This window comes from Glandiceps talaboti, chromosome 15 (assembly GCF_964340395.1).
Source record: "Glandiceps talaboti chromosome 15, keGlaTala1.1, whole genome shotgun sequence".
NCBI classification, from domain to species: domain Eukaryota; kingdom Metazoa; phylum Hemichordata; class Enteropneusta; family Spengelidae; genus Glandiceps; species Glandiceps talaboti.
Window position 1 is genome coordinate 22,499,970 of NC_135563.1, and position 23,973 is coordinate 22,523,942.

Here is a 23,973-nt window from a genome sequence, read left to right on the forward strand (position 1 = left end):
AGGAGAACTCTGAAAGAACCACGAACCTAAATTATTTGCCACGAAGAATCAATGCCATATTAAAGATTTGTAGAAAGCTAAAGGGCTTAAAAGAGATGGCGGCAGACTAGGACTTATTTGAACACGTTTGGGAGAAATTATTTTCTATCTTTATGCATTGCAGTATCTAAAATCTAAAAGTATTGGTGCCATCGCTTGTACGATATGAGTATGAAAGCCGACAAGGGTGATCGGAAGCAGTCATCTGCCGAAAGTGCAGCAAGTAAAGCTGGACAGTTTGCTGCACGAGATGATCGTCAGCTCCGGGCGAAAGCCAAACAAGCAATTTTGGAAGAACTGAATCAACAACTACGCATAAAAGCTGAACGTATTAAACTGAAGGCGAAATTGGGACCCAGTGGACATGAAAGTGAAACAGAAATAACACCTGGCGAGCATATCACTACACCAAAAAGGTAAAATATATGCATTATTTCTTTTTAGAAAGCTTATGTTTTGGTTTTCAAACCAGGAAGTGAATCAAGTACAAGTTGGTGCACATGTATGTTGGTAAACATGTTCAAACACGAGTGACAACTGCATTGACAAGATCGAAGTTTTCAAAAACCATGTGTCGTCCTGGAAAATGGTAAGACTACCAGTTCTATACTAACAGTTTTAAATTTATTGAATTATACTATTATTCTAGAAATCTAAAAGAATCTAATTTTTAATAGTAATAGTGCAACTTTTCGAGGTTTAGCTACATGTAGTGTGCTGATGCAGTCTGGTTAAAATCTGATGTGATGAATACGACTCAATTTTTTTATAATACAGTACCTCAGTTTCCTTCATTTATTGTAGTTTTTCGTTTTGTCTCATTCGGGAGTGGGAAGGCGGTGATCACTCCCTCAACGAAGGAAACATGTAAATAAAGAAATTAAGCCGTATTCACAACATCAGATTGGTGCTGATGGTCAGGTGTGTGTACTGTGGTGGGAGGTATTAGTTATTGTGTTCAAAGTTAAGATATTGTTTTTTGTGTGTAACATTACAAGATATATGAATCGATATGTGAGGATGAGGATTACACATTTCCTGATATTATTACTTTAAAAAAAAATATTTATTGATTTATTGATTTATTTACACGATTAGGCTAGAAATTATAGCAATTTTGATAAAATAAGTTATCTGACATGGTATTAAATTTGTTATAAATGAAATGAGGAAAGAAAAGTGACGTGTTGGAATTGAACCCATGTCCCCTAAACACTAGTTCAGGTTAGATTGGAAGACAAAGTCATGTTATTCCAATTAGTATGTAATTTGCAGGTACACTATGCAATATTTTCAAATGTTTTTTGTCACATACAATACATGTACAAGTAAGTCTTTTATGTTTTCCCCTTCCCTCATATATCTTACTTTTCCTAATTTCCTTAAAATCCAACAATGAAGATTTGTCTCTTTGGATGAAATGAAGGCATCTGCAAAGACAATCACCATCAAATCACCTCCATCCAGAATTCCTGTTTTGAGGCTGACACAAAAACCAGCAGCAGAGAAGGAACCAGTGGGCTCACCGGGAAGACAGGCTAGACAACGGAGAAGACAGCAAACTGTTCGAGTATATCGACCTACGTATGACTGGAATAGGGGAGGAAGATTGAAGGAATTGAGGATTAGGTAATGATGCACACACACAGAAAATTTATCATATAAACAAAATCTTGTTAAAGCACAGGAATGGTGAGATTTATGCACACATACCTTGGGTTCCTTAACCTAGCCAGGAACTAGTGATGCTCTCACAAAACTTGCTTCTGGGCAGACATTTCATAGATTTACAAAAGACTCACCCTAAGTGAACTCAGATGTTATGCAAATATACCACATGGTGTTAGGATGTGTAGGATCTTGCATACTAATTGGGCATCCTCTCTCTTCTGCAATCAGTACCGACGTCCGTGTGCATCAAAGACTCTTAACTGAGACTGTACACTGGCAGACGTACCAAGCAAGCTGTACCTATTGCTAATCATGCTGTAGTGAAGTCAGTATCCCGTATTTCTTTGTATTGGAAATGCTACCTATTCAGAGATATTATATATAAATACCTGGTACAATGGCTTTGACCCTGTTGTTTGATATGTGCAAGTGAACTTGAACAACCAACGAGTGGGAAAGTGAGCGAACACGGGGGTTTTGGAAGAACTATTGACAAATCTGGATTTACTTTGTTAGAAATACGACGGAGCCAGCTGAGAAATGCGAATTGTTACACTTGTGTGAATGGTCATCTTGACTACTTAGTAACTCATTGATCACCATGATTTATTTTGATTGTTGACAGGAATCTTGCCAGGAAGTACTGGAATATTTGGGTTCACAATGTGTTTGGTAAAGTCAGACCTTCTGTCATCAGGTGAGTTTAACACAGTTTTAACCTCAGCTGTCTCACCCGTTACCATAGTAACATCATACAACTTGGGATATTAAAGAAGTTATATATTTGATAGCAGGAAGTGTTGACCTTGGATTGCATTATTCAATGCAATATTTGCTTATTGTTTCATTTGTTTTGAAAAGTGAATTTGAATAGTAACAACAGATGCAGATGCATTTGCATTTGTTGAGTGTATGTTCTGCTACAGATAAATGCACACAGTATGTGTGTGTGTGTGTGTGTGTGTGTGTGTGTGTGTGTGTGTGTGTGTCTGTCTGTGTGTGTGTGTCTGTCTGTCTGTCTGTCTGTCAGTGTCTGTGTGTATGTGTCTGTGACTTTAACTAAACATGAAAATGAAAGAAATCACTAACTTAAAGGCAAGAAAATATTTTTGAAAACTTACTGGTACTGTTGTTCACTTTAACAGGAAGCATTACAGACGAGCATTACTGAAAAGAACTTTCCAATCCTGGTATGATGTATGGTGGACAGAGAGGAAAGAATGGAGACTAATGGTGAGGGCTGAATATCATGACAGGTAATAAAAACTACTAATCATTTAGTTGACAGTTATATATTATTCCCTGATATTTTCCTTCGTTTGGCCAAGGAAAATATATGTGACATAATGGGCCTTATCTGTTCAAGTTTGAAGAGAAGTGAATAACTCCTTAGGTCACATGTGTTTTTCAGCTGATGAAAGAGAAATATTGGGGAAAGATATAATTGTACCTAGATACAATTATACATTATGAGAAATTGGGAAGAGTAATGGCGATGTTTTGAATGATCATTGCAAATTGAATGTTGTAAATGTACATTGATATGACATAGAACAATCAGAGTGTAAATCACATAGTTTGTGTTGGAACGTGTTCAATTTGTCTCATGTGGTATAATATCCCTTAGAATGTCATGTACTGCTTTATAACTCTAATTGTACTCATAAACCAAAGCAAAGGGCTGTAGACAAGTCAATCCCAACTTGAAGGGGAAAAAAACCCAAACATTATACATGTACTTGTATTTCATATCTAATGTCTATAGATTGTAGGTAGAATAAGACAGAAATATAGTCTTTGTAATAGACTAGTTGGAGAAAATTTGTATTCGCCTCTGTGGCGAACAACTTTGAAATTTATCGCATCTTTATTTGCCATTAGACTTTTTCTTTCGCATTTGCGACAATGGCAAATGGGTAGTGCAACTTTTGCATTATGGAGAAATTGGCTGAAAAAGTTCAGTCACATTATTTTGATAGTGAAAAGTCTTAGATGGTCCAAGGGATCTCTCTGTCACAATAGTGTATACACTAGCATTGCATACCAAAGGATATACATATACAGTATTATACAGTTTTTATAATTATCTCAGGTAGATCATGAATATCCTAGTCAACATCAATCAATTCATCTATTCTTCCTCTGTGTACAGATTTAGAACATGGCGGCAAGTTTGGTTGGCATGGAAACAGTTTGTTATTGTACAGAGGATTAAGAATGCAAAGAAAGATGTAGCTGATCAGCATGGTAGGTAAAGATGACAAACTAGTTAATGTGTCATCTATACTAAAATGTAGTTACAGATATAAATCTCCTCATTAGAATACTTTCACAAGAGGTGTTAGTGACTGGTATTACGCTGTTTGTACAATGTACATGTCAGATCAAAACAGGTAGGGAGAGTTTTGGATCTGGTGGCTCTGTTGATAATTTTTTGTTAACTGAAATGGTGTGGAGTATGATTGTCATTTTATCAAGAGAGGGTGCTTACACAAATTACAAGAGTGCTCAGTGACGGGTTACACCTTGTAATCCTGTCAATTTGAGATGAAGAAATGAGAATGTTGGGTCTGGTGACTGGTTTGATATATGATATGGTTAAGAGTATGATTGTCATTTTATCAAGACTTTGTTCAGGAATTATAAGAGGATTTAGTGGCCTTGTTCAAGGAGAACCAGGGATTATATCATTAGTAGCCCTTCAGAGAATTCTATTGTAGTGCTGCTAGAGCACACAGTAGGAAACTTACAATTCAAGTTCATTTTATAGTAATGTATTTCTCTTGTCCCTACTTGACAGCAAACCAAAAACTCCTCACAAAGGCACTGGGAAATTGGAAGGAATACATTCAAAGCAGAAGACGAAAGAAAGCTTTGTATGTGATGGCTGAAAACAAAGCTAACTATGCCTTATTGAAATGGTCATGGCTGCTATGGAGACAACGACTAAATCAACGCTATGTACAATATGATGTAGAAAATTATGCCATTCAACATTGGGCATCTGGTCTACTACAGCGGGTAAGAACACAACTCATTCTTTGCAAATCTAAACTTCAAGGTTCTAGCAATTTGTAAGTCATGACGTATTGGGGCACCATGTCACAGTGGCCATGGCTGCCTCTATTCCTCTCACTTAGAAGACTGATGAGAGTAGAACAACACGACATATCTAACATCATAGGTTCCAGTAGGCTGTAAAAAGAAATTAAAATTATGGTTGCAGTCACAGCTATCAGGGCTGTAAGTCACTAGGTGAAATAAGTCAAATGTTGTTTATCATCATGCAGACATGGTTGGTATGGAAACAAAAATTTCTACGGAAACGAGAGGAGAAAGATGAAGAGAAGAAAGCAGCTGAGTATTATAAGAATAGTTTGATTTCCAAATGTTTCTACCGAGGATGGATTGAGTATGTTGTACTGAGAAGAGAAAAGACTCAGAAGAAAGGTAAAGTTTTGAGTTAGCAAAATTGAAATGTGTTTATTATGGGAAATGAGTGTTCATTTGGGATTAGTGCATTCATTTGTCTACACTGAGTTTGACACAGTGAATTATTTACCAGTTCATATTACTGCGTGGACCAGAGTCAGCTAGAATCTTCAGTTGTAAAACTGATAAATGTCATCAACTGGGACCAGAGTTGGCGTAAATGAATTCATACTGAAAGGTTAAGCTGACTTAAAACTTAGTTCCAAGCAACAGCTAAACAACCTCCTCACACCAGGTCTAACCATAGCCTGATTGTTGACAACCTTAAACAGTTCACAAATGTCTTTTTAAGTCAGTTTTGACTGAGTTGGCTTAAAGTGTCTAGTGTTATTTAATAGAAAGAATTTTGAGACTTTATGCCACCATCAAATACATTTTCAAACATCTGCCACTTGTAAACAGTCATCCAGAGTGAAACAAATGCTGGTTAATTTCTTTAATGGTTTTATAGCAGACAGACAGACAGACAGACAGACTGACTGACAGACAGAGAGAGACAGACAGACATACCCAATCTCTGTGTTAATGAATTCATGAATACATGAATGCATGTGGAGTAGTGCATATCCATATTTGTCTGTTTATTTTTATAGCATCTGCTGATAGATTCTACCAGGAGAAATTACTGTCAGGTTGTTTACAACATTGGTACAGCAGATGGTACAGACGTAGATTACTTGCTGAGAGGGGAGAAGCTCTCGACAATGTTGCTAAGAAGTTGGTAATGAGAAGAGTGTGGATCAGATGGAGACAATGTATCCTTTAAATAGAGTGGTGAAAACAACATAACCCCCACCCTCACCCCTGGACATGCATGTAATGTAATACAGAATAAAATAAGCTGGTGTTACATTTGTTTTAGATGAAGCACACCAATGGATTGAATCAACCATATTGTGTTTTATATATATTATTGAGTTCAGTGGTCTTTCTAGCATTATTATGTTATACTCGTTGTAGAGTTTCTGTTGATAGTATCTCAGTCTTTATCTATCACATATGTGCATATTATCTTTCCTGTGGAAACACTTCCTTTGTAAGTTGGATTTCTTAGCTCCACAGTTAGATGTTCACAATGTAGTGTTCACTATTATCCAGGTAATCACATGCATGAAGTGGGACACTTTGTCCCACAGAGTTGGACAGAGGGAATTTAAAGTACCATTTGACCTTGACTGACCTTAGATGTAGAACTGTGTGATGACAAAAGAAGAAAGGAACAATTAGCAGATGGACATTATCAGCATCATTTATTGGTAAGTGTCACATAGTTGACGTTTGTGATCAACAGCGCCCTCTACTCATAGTAATGCAGTGATGAAAACAAGGACAAAATGTGGTCTTTTGTTACTTTAGTGAAACATTCTGACACCAGAGGGTAGTGTTTATTTGAAAGTGAAAGCTGTTTGTATTGCTTTTATAGCTAACTTTGACATCATATATGCATGTATATCAAAGATAATCACTTTGAAAATTACTATGTTATAGTAGAAAGATTCATGCTTTGATTTGACAGTGTTTTTTCTGCTTTTATTTTTAAAAAAATCTAAAATTATATCTTCTGGATTTATTAAATGTATTATAAGTTCATAGCAAATAACATATTATACAGCCATTTTGTAAATTTTAATATTCTGTTCAATTGTATAATATACTTTTTTTTTTTTTTTTTTTACAGAGAATGTGTTTGACAGCTTTAAATTTACACAAAGTGCAACGAAGACTACAAGTAATGAGGAATCAGATGGCAGTACAACTCTCTCATAAATTGGTAAATTACTTTTCATCTATGATATTATCTGTTTACATCTTGTAAAGGATTATGTTTAGTAAACTCTAGTTCAATAGAAATTTTAGAAGGGCTTGCCTTCAAGTCTAAGCTGAGAATTTTACTCTGTTACAAGGATTGTGCAGCAGTTGTACAACATAGCTATTGACCTTTCCTGTAAAAACTATCAATTGATGGAATCTTGTGTTCTTGATAGAAACTATTTTGTGTTGGCATCTTTCTGCTTGTGAGAAACTTTCCTGTTTAAAAAACATATTTACTCAATGAAACTTGCTAAAGGGTGTTTAGGTATATAAGTACTGCTCTCTCTACAAGGAGGCATTTGTTTACATGAAAAAACTATACGTTTGGAGAAGTTCATGTTAATATACTAACTGAAACATACATTTATCAGTAACATTTATGATACCTGTGGTGTGTAGCAGTTAGGCAAACTAAATGTAAATGTAAATAACTGATGCTATGATATCATTTTTTGAGGAATACACCTAAATATGTCATTTAAACAGTCATATGTTGATAATAAACATTCAAGATGAAAGGAGATGTTTTTAGCTCTTCTGATTCACTCTGTACAGAAGTCATAATGATAATTTCCTGTTTCTATTGCAGCAAATGAAAAGAACATGGCGTATTTGGTTAGCTAGATGTGAACATAATGAAGAACTCAAACTTTTACCTCAATCAAGGAAAGCGTATTCACATTACAGGTAATGAATTATAGGATTACTTGTTATGAACATTTTTAGGGTGTAAATACTTTTCTTTGATATTTTTATTGTTAAAGCTGTATGCATATTAACAACTTTCATCCCAGTTACTCATTCTCCTTTTCTCAAATCCTCATTTCTGTAAAAGGTCAAAACAGTTGACAAAGTGGTTTCAGCATTGGACTAAATACATTGAATGGAGACGCCATAGACAGGTAAGGTGTAGTGAGTTGATCTAAGATACAAATGCATCTTGGCACCGATTTCCATGAAAATCAAACTTCTTAAGAATCTTTCCAAACTTGACCATTGCAGTGGATTTGTCTTTTCCTTCCTTTGCCAGCGTATATATGTCTTTTATTTCTTCTTTTGGTAAAATAAAATTGTGTTGAAGAATGTTATCAAAAAACTTGGCTTCATGGAAATGTGTTGCTGTACTTTTGAAATAATAATAGACATTTAGGTTCACCATCTTGTTAAGTAAATCAACATGGCGTGTCTGACTGTCTCTAAACTAACAATCATGATAGATTCCATTGACTTGTTACAACACAGTGTGAACCAGCACTTGCTTCACAGACAGAAACTAGAGAATAAAAAATTTCTTCTTACCCTTCATGTATTCATCAAATTAGTAGAAAGTACATGATAATACTTGTTAGCACACCAATGATTACAGAAATATGGTATTGATTACTTGTATTGATTACTTCATTTTCCCCAGAACCAATACAATGTAGCAGATTTGCATTACATCCGTAAAGCCATACCCAAATACTTTTTTAATTGGAGAGTATTTGTACAAATAATGAAAGATAAGCAAGAACTGAATGAAGAAGCTGTTACCTTTAGAAGGTATGTTACAATATCAATTGACTTCTAGATATCAGAAGGAGTCTCCTCACTTCCAGTCATCAATTTAGAAAGGAAATCTTTTTTGCTAGAACTAACTTACCTTTATGAAGAAAGGGAGAGAGACAGAGACAGACAGACAGATGGAGAAACACAGAGACAGACAGGACAGCAAGAGACATACAGATACAGATGAGCAAATGAGACATAGACAGCCAGTCAGACATACAGACATACATACATACATACATACATACATACATACATACATACATACATACATACATACATACATACATACATACATACATACATACATACATACATACATACACACATACATACATTCAGACATACATACATACATACATACATACATACATACATACATACATACATACATACATACATACATACATACATACATACATACATACAGATGAGTAGACAGGCAGATAGTGACAGGAACAGAGACAGACAGGTGGACATACAGATGAGCAGATGGACAGACAGGTTTAGAGACAGTGTCACAGAAAATGAAAGATAGATGGGAGGATAGATATAGACTTTCAATAAGTTGGACATGGAAATAGAGATAATATGAATCAGTTGAAAGAGAAAGATGTTGAAAGGGGTAATAATGACTGCAGTGGTAAATTATATGTCTTTCCATGGAGAGTGGAGGGGATATTTACTCTTCACTATCTATGGTCTTTCACACGTTGTAATCATACTGTTGATAATTTATCCATCAGATCTGTCTTACACAGTAAGTACTTCTATGGTTGGCTGGCAGCTTATCGTAATAGTCAAGACAACAGAATGATGGAGAGAATGGTAAGTTATCCTACAATCATGACAGTAGTCACGTGTTTTATAATATGGGAGAGATATTACAATGACTTGTATCAATCTGTCCATCAGTAAATTAATACCTCATTTCCCAGACATGCAATATCTGATTTCATTCAAACCTGGCACAAAGCTGGCATATCATATGGGACATATGCATATCACTTGTTTCACATTACCAAATTTGACTGAATGGAACCCATATTTGTAGTAAAACTTCAACAAAGAGATCCATTTCTTCCACACAGATAAAGTATTTTTAGGCACTCTGTCTTCTCTGCAGAGTTGTTTGTATTTGAGGTAAACTAGGAAAGGAAATGTTTTTATCTTTTTCTATGATTTATTTACGATTCAAAAGAATTAGGAGTTAGGTTTTTAGTACCATGTAAACAGAACTATGCTTTATATCCTGTCAACCCTGATTTATTTGTTGTACAATGAACAGTGTTATTTTTGACCTACTGCAGAAAAATTGCTGTCATTAATTCAGGGGAAATGGTAAAAAAAATAGTATGAAGTCCTTTCTATAAATGTATAATGCTGACAAATGTTTATTTCAGGCTATCCTGCATCGTGACAAAGTAATTGTACAAAGTTTCTTTGGAAAATGGAAAAACAGAACTAGAGAATCAGTGCATGAGTTACAGCAAACGGTGAGATTTTGTATTAAATTTGACAGAAAAAGTAAATGTAACAATACAGAATAATGAAAAAAATGAAACTGTGATATCAATGAAAAATTGCAGATCTTCAATACCTAGCTTTAAACATGGATAACATTGTTACATCGGTTGTAACACATACTATTATGAGCTACTACTGTGGAAAGCAAGCTATCACAAACTACCATAGATGATAGACAAATAGAGGTGTCACTGATAGAAAGATTTCCTCAAGTGGCCACACATTCAACCTCATCATTCTGTGCATACATTATCTTGATTACAGGGTGATTAGATGCACATAACCATGGCAACTGCAATCACCCACTTGAGTGTAGTCTACCACATTGAACAACAGTTATAATTGGTGTCTAAGGTTACTGATAGCTTGCTTTCCATAGTAGTATGTGATAGGTGGGAGCAATATTGATTGGTTCACATTTTATCCAAATTGAAGATGAAATTGTTATCGCATGAAAAGCTTGAGTTGTCCTTATAATCAACCTTATCATTACATGACGAGACGTGAATAATTTCTGTCTTTTTGTTATTTATATCTGTAGGACATAGCTCTACATCACTACTACAATCACCTGTGTGTGAAAGCTATGAAAAACTGGAAATTATATCATCAGGACATTATAAATGGGTAAGGACAACATCATTACCAGACTGAATATTCCCTTTGACTTGCAAATTTGACATGCCAATGATGCCCCACAACTAATCATGTAGTCTTTCATCAGGGGGTAATACTGGTATGTACTCTTAGATACCATAGATTACTGAGTCAAGCTCATTGTACATAATAATTCTGGTGCTCTCCTGGTGTCTATACATGTATACCCATTTGAAATAGGCTACATGATTTGAATTATAATAATTGTTATGAAAATTAGTCCCCAAAGTGTGTTGTTTGCAACTATCGCATGAACCATAGAGTTTGGAAATTGAATGTTCTTGTGTAAAAGTATCAAGTGTGTTTTTTTCAGTTATGGTTTGGAGAGGAAAGCTGTGAGGTACGACTACAAGAAGACAGTTGGGAAGAGCTGGCAAGCATGGAGACAGGTAATATGGAAATCTAAAGAGTCATGTACAGCCTCTTGTAGAAAACTGTCTGTTCTATGGTCAATACATGTATGTTCTGTACAGTCACATTCAGTTAAGCATTTATATAACCAATGACTAGAGTGTACACAATGCTAGCAGTGCAAAGTAAGTAAATAGTCAATGACTAGAGTGTACACAGATGTCCTAAAACATTGTTTAGATCTCATTGACAGTGAAATGTAATCACAGGATGTGATGCTATCAATCATGTTTTTTGTTTGATTTCTACAGTATATTAAATATCGTCAAGAGAAGAAGACAAAGAAAATCAAGGCTGACAGCCATTATTGTCAGAAAATAGCACAGAAAGTTTTAGTAACTTGGAAGGTAAGGATTACTAAGTTTGTTGTATTCTGATATTAATTTATATGAAATACAATTAATCTTGTATGTCCTGTAATTACAAGAAAACCAAGGTGAGTTTTACACTGATAATACCATAAACTGTCTTCATTGGGTTAAAGTACACAATATACATACATGTAGTGGGCCAAGTGTTATGAAACAGACTAGGATAGATTGTGCTCAAAGTTCTTCAGTCTTGTAGCGGGGGAGGGGTGGGGGGGGGGGTACTCTTATCATTTCTAACCCTAATGTTACTTGTCTCCTTCATATTGATTGGCTTACAAATCAGGTTAGGATACATAACGTATATATTGGGCCCAGTGTTTTTCAGTCTTGCCATGGTGGGTACTCTAATACCATATTTAGGGTACAAGTCGGTCTAGGTTTTATAACTCAAATATTGGACTTGGCATTCTACATTCTTGCCAAATCCTTTATAAATTACAACATTTTATAAAATGATAAATACATAAAAATGATATCAACTTACCAAAATAAACACAAGTCTTGGATATTTTTAAAAACACACTTGTATGTTAGAGAATAGAAGGATTGACAGTTTTTCCATAAACGTGTACATAATATAACATAACATAAAGTAGTGTATCATTAGAGCTACAATGAGAGAATTGAATGCTCATGCACTCTGAGTTGTATACATGGCTAGAGGACTAGAATTTTTTCATGCCTTTAAATGTCCTGTTTTTTTTACATTTTTAGGCCTTTACTAGGAACTCTCTCAGAATCAAGCAATGTGTTGAAGTAAAAGCAGAAACACACAATCAGCAACTATTGAGGTAAGTACCGACAGTATCGTAGATATAAAGGGGATTAGATGTAATGTACACCATCTTAAATAATCACAGATTTCCATCCATAATGTCTGAACTTGTTATCCCTTGAAACCCGTATTGGAATGGTTGTGTATGTTAGTAATCCCCAACAGTTACAAGCTATTATTATCCAGTACTAAATTAACCAACCAGAGAGATCCTTATATGCTGTTTATGTCCAACACATTGACCAACCAGAGAGATCCTTATGTGCTGTTTATGTCGATTGACCAACACATTGACCAATTAGAGAGATCCTTGTACACAGTATGTCAACTGTTTTTCAAACATGGCTGCGTTCAACATAGGGACATTGATCTTGGATTGTCACAGACTTGACAAGGTATTGGTGTTTCCATTTTAAAACTAGTAAACAACACAAAAATCAACCCAATTGGTCTGTGTTCCTCATTGAGATGTCAAAAATGTTAGAATGATGTAATATGTAGAGAGTGACAATGCAATACAAATAGATGATGTTTTGGTGACTTTCAGGTGGGTATTGTGGACATGGTACAATAATGTAAAAACTTACATAGAAGACAAGGCATGTGAAAACAAAGCTGTCAATCACTGGCAGTTAGTCACCCAGAAAAAGGTAAATATTAATAATGTATATACTCTAAGATTTATAAATATTGCTAGGTTTAAAGTGTTGCAGTAGTACTTTAATAACTGTAATTGGTCCTAAAATAGCTTTCATATGGTGAGCATTTATTCTCGCGAGCAGCAACCCTCTTATGGAACAGTATACCACTTGAACTTCGTTCATCACCCACTGTTGATAAAATTCAAGGACATCAAGACATGTCTGTTTGCAAGAGCTTTCTCTAACTTGTTAGATTGATCTACTATTGTTCCTGTTCAGCGCCATAGAACATTACGTCATATTGGATTTTGGCGTTATACAAATTCTTTTAATTAATTAATTGATTGATTGATTGATCGATTGATAAAGCCTGCCCATATAAGGGCCTAGTGATGATATAAGATTACTTTATCCATTGCATTTAATATATATTTGTATTCACTTAGTAGATAGACCCTGGGTGGAGGGTCTATGCTTAGTAGAGGTCTATTTACACAATGTTAATTATCATATTTACTGATGCTGACATAGTAAAATATCCGTTCAATGATAATAGTTCAACTCTAAAAAAAAAAATTTGTTTATCAAAAAAATTAAATGAGGAATTGGTAGTATCAGTAAACTACTTTACCTTTTATCCTGCCATGTTGATTTTTCCTAAAGATTACTAGTTTTGAGATGTGATTGCTGAGTTTTAAATGTTATTTTAATATATTTGAGGTAATATATTACATTTGGTTTGTAGGTGTTGAAAAGTTGGCATGACCTCACTGTTATCCATATCTCGACTAAGTACTGCAAACAACAGCAAGTCTTGGAGGCAAGGATTCAACTAGATAAAGGTAGGGACAACCTGTGATCTATACTACCATACATATACTGTAAAACCATGAAACAATAACCATGGCAACTCGTGCAGTTATATATGTGTGTAGTAGCATAGAATCACTGTTGACTTGTTCTAAGTGATTCTGCAGACAGGGGTTGTCAGTGGCTGGGCACTTAGGTCTTATGTCTCATACCATTATAGTCTGGGTCCAGACCTAGCAATGGCTGGATTTGAAGATTAACCTGGGGGCTGTATGTGAGAAGGATGATGCACAGTTTGGCATGATCAAATTCTACTGGTATTTGCGTGGTACTCTGGTTTCCTCTCCCTTCTTTAACAATAGGGCACTGCCCAGTAGTAACCGTTCAACTAATTTCCATTTATTGTTCATTTTACAGCAAAAGTTGGAAGATTTTTCTATAAATGGGTAGAATGTCATCGTGAGTCAGTCAGGGAGAAAGAACAAATGGAGAAAGCAAGACTCCACTGGAGAAGAAAACTGTGTGACAAAACAATAAAAGAATGGAAGGAACATAGACAACTGTCTATCAGAAAACAGGTACAGACACAATTTTTTATTTACTGCTAAGCTCAAAGAAGTGACTATGTTCTATACAGGTGCTACTCTCTAAACCAGGAGACAATTTACCATGGTTGTATATCTCTTCTGTGCTCAGCAAAATTTAAACCACGTGAAATATGGAAATGATTTGTAAACAGAGAGTTGAACTCGTGCCATAAAAGAAAATATCATGGTATTTATACTATGATCTGACCTTTGATCTCATCTCTCCTTTCCTATGACATCATTCCATTTACAAATTTTTTAATTTTTTTTCAGCTTCTACAAAAGCAATGCATGTGGCTTCACAATACAAGAATTCTCGCCTCATATTTCATTCAGTGGAGACAACAAGTAAGTGTTTTAATCCATCTATCAGAAAATGAAGCCAAAGAAAATATGAGTGAGCTAAGGGGCCTAGTCACTCTTGAGTCACTAGATGAAATAGTAATTACTTTTGGATACTAATTATGTGATTCACATTTTATAATAATCTTTATTTATACCGGATAGTTCTTTAAGTATATAAACACTTGTCTCCCAAGAAGTCCAGTGAGGGCCATCCCTGTTTTCAACGTATACAAGCATTGTTTAAATGAAATGGTGCATGATACAAGCTGTAATTTGTTCATATAGTTAGCCCAATTTGCATATTAACAAACAGATTGTATATTTGTTATTAGTTTCATATTACCCAAGAGGAGAACACCAAAACAGCTATGTCATTGTGGCAGTGGTCATTTGTTCTTCAGAGAAAATGTCTGCTAGGTTGGTTTGAACATGCAAAGGAGAAGAAACGTAAATCCCAGCGTATTGCTGAGGCGATGGAGCAACGTAGGCAACGTTTGCTACGACGTGGTGTTAGTCAGTGGCTACGGGTTGCAACCGATTTATCAACTGGTAGAGCTAGCTATGCTGCCCAACAACAGGCCAAGGTAATGTGATGTGTAGCTTTTTATTAAGCAATGTAAAGAATCAGGAATATCAATGGCAAATTAAAATTTGGAATATTTGCAGCAACAATTATTCAGTTGTTTTTTTAGAAACCATAAACTAGTGTTGAAATTTTCAATGAACTTTGTTGTTGTAGACATTCATAAGCAATGCTTATTTACTGACTTTCAGACCCTCAAACCATAAAGGTGAGATCTGCAATAATTCTTCTATAGACCTGATATTTGAACTTCTATAGTGATATTAATAAAGATATCATTTCCAGTATGTAAATGCAGTATAGTTTACAAAACTTTTCACATTTGAACTACCAGTTCTAATTTTCAGTATTTGATGTCTATTCTACAGCATGCCTATGGAACTATGCAAGTTGTATATCGATGTGCTAAACATTGGAAAGAGTGGACTAAAAGAAGAACAGAGCATCAGTTGAAAAGGAACATACCAGCTCATAGAAAGTTTACTTCCAAGGTCAAACCTTTGGTATCTGGTGTATCACCTGTCAGACCCCCGATTAGACATTCACCACTTAAACATGATGCAAAAGCTGTAGAAAAGTAAGTTATATTATGTCAACTCTGCAGTCGCCTCATCCCTCCCACCTCCCCCATTGATGGGAAGGATTACAGATCAAAATATTTAAAGTGACTTGACCTCTGACCTTCAAGTCAAAGTTCATACTGTTAATGCTATAGTATAATGCTTTCTGCCGTACAGAAGTAATTAGAAAAAATTTTGTGTGTAACTTTTCAAAGAAGATTGAATATAACAGACAGATCTAGATGCCACAAATTGTCTTCTGAAATTAATATTGTCATTGTTTCAACGTGTTATTTTAGTATTGCTCAAAAAGTGAAATGATTTCATTTCTTGTTTATTTCCAAATGTAAATATTACCTGTGACACCAGAATTGAATAATTTTCAGAATGAAGTACCATGCTCAGAATCAAGTATTCATTTTCTATGACTTGACATTCTAACTGAGTGTATTGTTTCTCATTGCTAGAGCACTAACAGGACTACATGCAACTCAGAAGACCAGACCAAAACCAAGAAGACCTGACTTCCTTGTTGAATCTTTACAAAGAGAAGGTCTGATAACCTCATGGACAAATGACATTGAGATAGGGTAGGTGGATATCAATGATTTTCAAAATTGAAAGACTATGCTGGATGATATATCTGTAGTGGGGCTAAAAGGAAATATTGATAGATTAAAGTGGCCATATGGATGAGAATTTGGTATTTATTTTGGATTTTTATTTGATAAAACAACTTCACTATGTTTTTCTACTTGAAAAAATAATGCGAAAGAACATATACCAAGTCCATGTTCATAACTCAATACACAAAGTGCAAAAAGTTTGTTATTGTACGTACAATAACAAACATTTTACACATTGTTTAATGTTTTGCCGTTTATTGAGATGTGAACATGGACTTGGTATATGTTATTTCACATTATTTTTTCATGTAGAAAAACATGGGGGACGTGTTTTATCATTTAAAAATCCAAAATAAATACCAAATTCTCATCCATATGGCCACTTTAAGAGACCTCGTCTCTAGACTTCAATTCATAACAATACACCTTTCTCATCAGTGTATTCCTGTTAAGATGATATAAATGAATATGACAGAACACCATGATGTGTGATTGCAAGTGTGGTATACTTGGGGTATTTACATGAGTGCTAGTAGTGTTCTCAGTGGCATCTAATAATAATATGGAATTCTCACATTCACACAACAATATCATGTTCTTCATTTCCAGTAAACCTGTTTGTTTTTTTCCAGTGCTATAGTTCAGTTGAAATTTCATGCCTTTTCTGTTTATTTTGGTAGTGTCAAAGATAACTTTGAGGAGGTTGATGGTGACTTCACTGCCAAGTCCATGGAGAAGGAAAGTGATGACATGGGACTCAAAGATGAAAGTATGCCAAGATTGAAACCTAAACCAGTTGCTGTGACTCAGCCACATTGTGATGTCAGCTCAGTTACAGATAGTGAAGGCTCAGCAGTGACTCATCAAAAACCAGCTGTTCAAGTCAAAGATACACAGCTATTGACTCGTCAAAAGCAAGCTAGTCCAGTCAAAGGCACAGAACCAGATCCCAGAGATGTAGTTTATCCAATGACAACACTGATTCCACCTGAACAGTTTGCAGCTCCGGTGATGTCACAGGAACCTCACAGACCACAAGAAGATATTAAAAGACGTACACCAGTACCAATAGAAGTCAGTCATCTGTTATCGCCACCTGTCACTCCAACCAAAAACTTAGGACAGCCAAATGTACATGTAACACCGGTTAAAAGTATATCGTCACCAGCAAAACAAACAACTCCAACAAAGATGCAAGATTTGTCACCTGTGAGATTTTCTCCAAAAAGTCCAAAGAAAGACAAGCTAGTGTTACTGCCACCATCTGCATTTACAATACCAACACCTCACCTACCACCATCACCACCACGACAAACATCGATACATCCCACCGACAGCAGGAGTATAAGGGTGTCGCCTCAAAAGCAAGATGGAGAACCAAGAAGCCAGGATAGTGTCCTACAAGATGAAGAACCAAGAAGTCGGGATAGTGTCCTACAAGAAGTTCTACAAATCAAACAGCGATTGCAAGAACACCAGTCTAATATTCAACAACTCAAGTAAGTTATCAATGATAATTTCTCAGTCTTCTTGTATTTATCACACTATATACAAAAATAATCAAGATATGAGGAGCTTAGAAACAGACAAAAATGTAGTCATCAAATTGACTTTATCACTCAGTTGTTCAAACATGAAAAGAAGATTATTATAGATTATCATAGAAAATAATTTATGTACAAGATTTTTATCTGCAAGAAATAACCGGAGAACAATACGATGCTATTCCACAATATATTTCTTTGTTCTGTCAAAAAATAGAAGTGACCTAAGGGGCCTTGTCACTATGAGTGAATGGAAAAAAAATATTGGTTAATAATAAAACTATAAGCATAATTTATTAAATGATTTATGAAAGATGTGCAAGTTATTATTTTGAACATTATGACTCATATTTTGATCATCCCAGAGTGAATTATGTAGACATGACATGCATTGCTTTGGCGTAGAATGACCAGGGTATATGTCCCATATTTTTTGTTTGAATGTGGCTATCTTGACTTGTGCGTGGTATAATCTGAGTATCTTTTTTTTGGTTTTGTCTTTTAATACTTTTTTTATTATTTGTAATTTGTCCATATTCCAGTAATTTACAGAAACAGAAGACACAGTTTGAAGGCTGGTTAGATGACCAAACCAATGGAGTTAATGTGAGTCTCAATATGCAGGCAGATATGCAACAAGTCAAAGAAGAAATCAAAATGGTAAATATATGATATTAACCACACATATTGGTCTGTATTCAAGTATTAAATGGCTATCTATGGCTACAAATACATCTCTTTCTTTCATATTGTGATTTCACTTATCCATGTGCGCGTCATCTTTTCTGTGGTGTACACTGTAGTTTGTTTACTTTTATCTCTCAATATTATGTTTTTGTGTTCCATAATAATGGCAATTTTGAACACTTTGACTCATGTTTTGAATACAACAGAACCAATGACATAGATGCACATTGTCATGATGGAGAGCCAACCATACTATATATTCCATATTTTTTTGTTGAACCTGGCTGAAGCATAGTATAATACACTGTGTCCAATCTATAGTTGTTGTGTGTGTTGTGTACACACCCAGTGTGTTTTGAACAGACTCTAAAATTTGTTAAAGATATATATATATATATATAGCTACAAGTACATCTCTTTCTTTCATATTGTGATTTCACTTATCCATGTGCGCATCATCCTTTCTGTGGTGTACACTGTAGTTTGTTTACTTTTATCTCTCAATAGTGTGTTTTTGTGTTCCATTTATTTATCCATTGAAATACTATATATGTTTGTGTTTATTTGTGTCTACAGATTGACTCCGAGATTGTTGACCTGTGTAAGAAGATTGCAGATAAGAAGGAAGAAATGAAGCAACTTGCTGATAGAGCCAATACGTTGATCAGACAAATAAAATGAACTCATTTAATTCCTGAAAGAAAAAAAGTAATATTATACTACATATTTACTCTGTCACAATAAAACTGTTTAACAGTCAGGAAAATATTGTGTCGGTCTGTCTGTCTGTCTGTGCGTGCGTGCGTACATGTGTGTAACTGTTTACAGCTAAAATGATATAGACTTGGTGTTTCACTAATGTGACATGACATTTTTTACACACACTCAGACAACTTCAAATGCAAAAGAAACAATTACATAGGTGCCGTGCACAGTGGGGATGTAGAAGTAGTCAAGTTGATATGTTGATTATCAGTTAGAATATTAACAATTGCAAGTCCATGTGTAACGTTTTCATTAGAAGCCTGTTTTTACTGCAGTGTCAAGAATTAGCAATGCTTATCAGTGTTCAATGTGATAATGGATTGTACCCTTTTTCTCCCAATAACAACCCCCCCCCCCAACCCACCCACACACAATTCCACATGGAGTCCACAGTAAAACTTGTTGCAAATAAAGAAACAGCACATGTGAGTAAATGAAATACCATAAGCATATGAATAACTATAGCTTGTATTATCTGCACATATATATATATGGCCTGCGTGATAATATTAAAGCAATGCTACTTTGTTTCTTTATACAGAGCCACAAAAACAGAAACAGTTTATATGAGTAAACATAGTTCAGTATAGATAATGGAAGCTACATATATTATAAGCTATAGTTATTAATGTGTTTATAGTATTTTCATTTACTTAAGCATATTTTGTTTGTTTGTTTGTGTATGTTTATTTGTAACAAAGATCCTGGGCTGCCCCAATGACACCATTTTTTTTCTGTTTCTCATTACCCAACTGACCAAAATTTTTTGACATCGAAATTAAAAAAAATTATTTTCACCTGCCCATAATATTTTGTGGAGCAGTTGTCTCTGGCAAGAATAAGCAAATGTCTGGACTGTCGATATCATCTACAGTCATGGCAGCAACGATGACCTTTGTTCATGAACTGACCATTTCTTTCATGACAGAAGTTATTCAAGTAGGGGGCTGTGAACATGCCAATTGTGTAGAGAAGCTGGAAAAGGACTTGTTACCAGGAATTCAATAAAAACAAGATATAGAGGGGGGGGAGGAGGAAAAGGGGAGGCAGAAAAAACATGAAGATGATTTTACATTTTTTTTTACTTTTTTCAAAATTATAAATCGACCTACTTGACCCATAGTTGACATGAAAAAGTAATGAAAAAAATAGAGGCCACCCAAGATTGGATTACAGTGGATTGCAGTACGGCGATATTAGACAGCGCCCTCTCCGGCATTGATGATGAACAAGCTGGGTCAAAGGTAACCTTGATCGTGCGCCATCTTGGAATTTATTGCTGTCGACGTGCCGGTAGAAAGGTAAAGTTATTCTGGCTTATTTGTGATAATCTGCCCTGCAAAGTGGGTTACAATAGCTAGAATGGTTAAATCATTACCTATGGAGAATCCTGTCCGTAGTTAATATCAGCTGTCGTGACTGATTCAGTCGTAATCAATAATGTGTATCCCAACATAGCACCCGGCCTCTCCGGTGCAAACTCGTGCTATCCTAGAGATTATACACAGTGACACTCTATAAGTATTGCTTGTCTGTGTCGCATCTCTTGCTCGAGGTCTTTAATGCTAGTCAAAATATGGCATCTCAGTCTTTCAGTTCCATGATCGAAGTATACGGGCCATTTACCGACAAACAAGCAAGTCCATTTCAAATGATCGTTCACGAACTGAATCTGGTCAAAATTTCGACGTCAATACCCACCCCTCCTGTGTATTTGAGAGTAGTTGTGGATTATGAAGATAGACTGATTACGATGTACGTCACGGTAGAGTGACACTCTAGCTAGTGACATGTATTATTTTTAGATACCAGTTTTTATTGAAATTATTGCTAATCACTTTCTAATATCCTATTATATTTGTAAGTACATTACACTTACAAACCCAGTGGACACTGTCCCTTTGAAGGTCTTCCGTCTGTGAAATTACAATATTTTTAAAAACCAACTCCAAAACTATCTTTATCTATATGGCCAATTAAGAATCAATTACACAGTTTATAAATTAATTGATCTCATTTCTACTGCATGAAAATGTCAGTAAAAATAAATAGTTTTACCATAGTTTGTATGAATTTTTGTCAAGTATGTTACCATGGTTGGAAAGACCAGAATGGGATTGAGAATATTGTTCTGTTTAGAGAAACTGATATGATCCTCAAGTATTTAGTAGAACTCATTATGCAAAATAACACATGTAATTCACTACATGTTGGTTCCACAAACTGTAATATTAACTGGCCTGTTGAAATGTGGTAGTGACTCTTTAATTCATACAACAGGTCAAAATGTTACTCAGGCTACTTGCTACTAGATCAAGCAGTGTTGGAGCTGCAGTGCTTCAGCAAACAAGACGGAATATTGGAGTGTCAGCAGTTGTCATGCAGAAAGTACAGCTAGACCCCATACAGAAATTATATCTCGACAAACTTAGGGAATATGCAGCAAAGAGCAAGTAAGTCTCTTGACTTTATCATCAACATCAAGTCCACTTCTAACAATAACATTGATTCAAAACAGCTTCTACTGTTGCCGCTCCAAGTTTTAAAACAGAAAAGAGAAATTATGTCAAATGCAAATTGTTTTATATGTACACACAACCATAATTTTGGAACATTATTACTTGACAGCATGGCCGTACATGCATAATATTGCACTCACACGTCCCTGACAAAAAAAATTGATAAAAACATCTAGCATGAGTTTGCTTCTACTTCAAACAAATGGAATCAATATGTAAGTTGTATTCAGCAGACATATTTGATGTTTACTCAAATACACTGTTATTAAATATATAATATAGGTATTAAAATGAAAAGGAAATACTGGTATATAGTCATCATTTTCTGATTATATTTGTTCTTTTTACAGAGCTGCTGGTGGAAAGATGGTTGATGTAGATGCTGCTGCTGAGAAGGGTATGCAGGATGAAATTGAACGATTGGCCAAAATCTTCGGAGGTGGTGATATGACAAAATTTCCAGAATTTCAGTTTAAAGGTGGGTTGAAAGTAAACAACATTGTATAAATAATAATTGATATTGAAGTTAGACAACAATGTCTTGAATGTGAGATCAAATACAGTGAATTTTGCAATACTGTTCAACTTTTCTGTTTGATACAACCATGCAGAAACCAATCAGAAACTGGCCATGCTAGTATTGCTACACTTAAAGATAGCAAGATTGAATGAGTACAGTTTCTTGCTGCATTTTGTCCAAGTGAAATGAACTACACATGCCACCATATAGACATCAAATGAACACCGCAAAGGATATTTTACACACCTTTCATTGGATGTATGATACTAAGAAAAACATTGCTGCATGGAGTTGCAATATATTTACGGTAAATGGTCTATTTCATGTAGACTTAATGTAGCAAAAAATGAGATCTTGCTATTGAAGTGTGGCATATGCAGTTTCTTGTTGGTTTCTTCATGGTTGTATCAAACAGAAAAGCTGCATGGTAACTGTGAAATTTACTGTAGACCTAACTCCTTGTTGTACACCCCTAACATTGCTGATAAGATGTTGGCCAAAAATTTGGCATTCCTGTTCAGAAAATTTCCATAAACTTTTTGATGTGATAAATATTAATGTCATTTATAGTGTCTTAAACATTTGTTGCCCACAGTGGTGAAAGTTTACAAGTAATTCTATATTAAGTAGTTTAATGTTGTCAACATTAAGTTAGAAAATAGTGATTAATTATGATTATGCCAGTACCCAGTATCTTAATGTATGAGGGCAGCCTACTTTGATTATCATCATTATGCAGCCACTCTGAGTCAGCTGTGTATTTGAGCTTTCTGTGAGTCTCCGATCTTTGGCCTTACTTTATACATATTTCAGTCCTTGTGTGAAAAAACAAACTGTAGTAAAATGCTCAATTTCTGTCTCTCTATTTCCATTTACAGAAATTGATTTTGATGCACCAAGTAAATGATAGCTGATATTCAGTAGAGAAGTGAAGATGGTGTGTTTGTTTTGATAATATTGGACTGCATGTCAAGTTTTATTAGTTTCAATTGACTTGTTCATATGAGTTGTTATGCCTGTAAAGTCAAAGTAACTGATATGTAATGTTTTCAGTGTGAATAATAAATGAAAAAATTAGATAAACTCTATCTCAGTGCACAGTATGTTGTACATGTATAGACCCTGAAGTGAACGTAGTTGTTTGTATACTACTATGGAAACCAAGCTATAGGCAAACTCAGATGGATACAGTTAAAACTATTGTAGTTGCATGAGGTAGATTACTAAAGTAGGTTAGAGTGGTGCCTTGGTCAAGCAGATATACATTTAATTAAGATAATGAGGTTGTATGTATGGCCACTTGATGAAGATTTGCTATTGTAGACACCATCATACTGTGAGTAGAATTCCATCAACAGCCTATGCTAGCTTATATTACTATATTTTTAGTTAGGCACCATCTTAGTTTGCTGATAACTTGCTTTCCGTAGTAGTTTATGAGTGGTATACTTCAAAGTAAAGGTTTATCCCATTGCCACTCAAT

At 35.0% G+C, this 23,973-nt stretch overlaps 2 protein-coding genes across 2 annotated transcripts; both read left to right on the forward strand.

The window, feature by feature from the left end:
* Positions 1 to 231: 231 nt before the first annotated feature.
* Positions 232 to 19,415, forward strand: LOC144446139 (protein SFI1 homolog; the record flags this gene model as incomplete). Its single annotated transcript, XM_078135859.1, has 29 exons — positions 232 to 455; positions 1,441 to 1,668; positions 2,336 to 2,407; positions 2,856 to 2,966; positions 3,863 to 3,957; positions 4,511 to 4,731; positions 5,001 to 5,160; positions 5,796 to 5,957; positions 6,388 to 6,458; positions 6,881 to 6,973; positions 7,604 to 7,701; positions 7,850 to 7,916; positions 8,426 to 8,556; positions 9,309 to 9,390; positions 9,966 to 10,058; positions 10,631 to 10,716; positions 11,060 to 11,135; positions 11,409 to 11,504; positions 12,243 to 12,319; positions 12,851 to 12,953; positions 13,690 to 13,786; positions 14,172 to 14,332; positions 14,615 to 14,689; positions 15,019 to 15,270; positions 15,638 to 15,846; positions 16,297 to 16,419; positions 17,136 to 17,954; positions 18,542 to 18,659; positions 19,263 to 19,415. Coding segments are annotated over 29 exons (4,305 nt in total), but the record flags the coding sequence as incomplete, so codon positions are not given.
* Positions 19,416 to 20,701: 1,286 nt separating this feature from the next.
* On the forward strand, positions 20,702 to 23,551 carry LOC144446793 (ATP synthase peripheral stalk subunit F6, mitochondrial-like). The gene is made up of 4 exons (XM_078136628.1): positions 20,702 to 20,752; positions 21,732 to 21,904; positions 22,321 to 22,448; positions 23,369 to 23,551. Exons 2-4 carry the CDS (start codon positions 21,738 to 21,740, stop codon positions 23,395 to 23,397), a joined length of 324 nt encoding a protein of 107 aa, XP_077992754.1. The 5' UTR covers positions 20,702 to 20,752; positions 21,732 to 21,737; the 3' UTR covers positions 23,398 to 23,551.
* Positions 23,552 to 23,973: the final 422 nt, after the last annotated feature.

Bases quoted from the DNA above. Each gene is read 5' to 3' on its own strand.
- LOC144446793 (XM_078136628.1), top strand. From the start codon at position 21,738: ATGTTACTCAGGCTACTTGCTACTAGATCAAGCAGTGTTGGAGCTGCA. The intron at 21,905-22,320 runs GTAAGTCTCTTG...TTCTTTTTACAG, and splicing joins GAATATGCAGCAAAGAGCAA to AGCTGCTGGTGGAAAGATGG. The intron at 22,449-23,368 runs GTGGGTTGAAAG...TTCCATTTACAG, and splicing joins TCCAGAATTTCAGTTTAAAG to AAATTGATTTTGATGCACCA.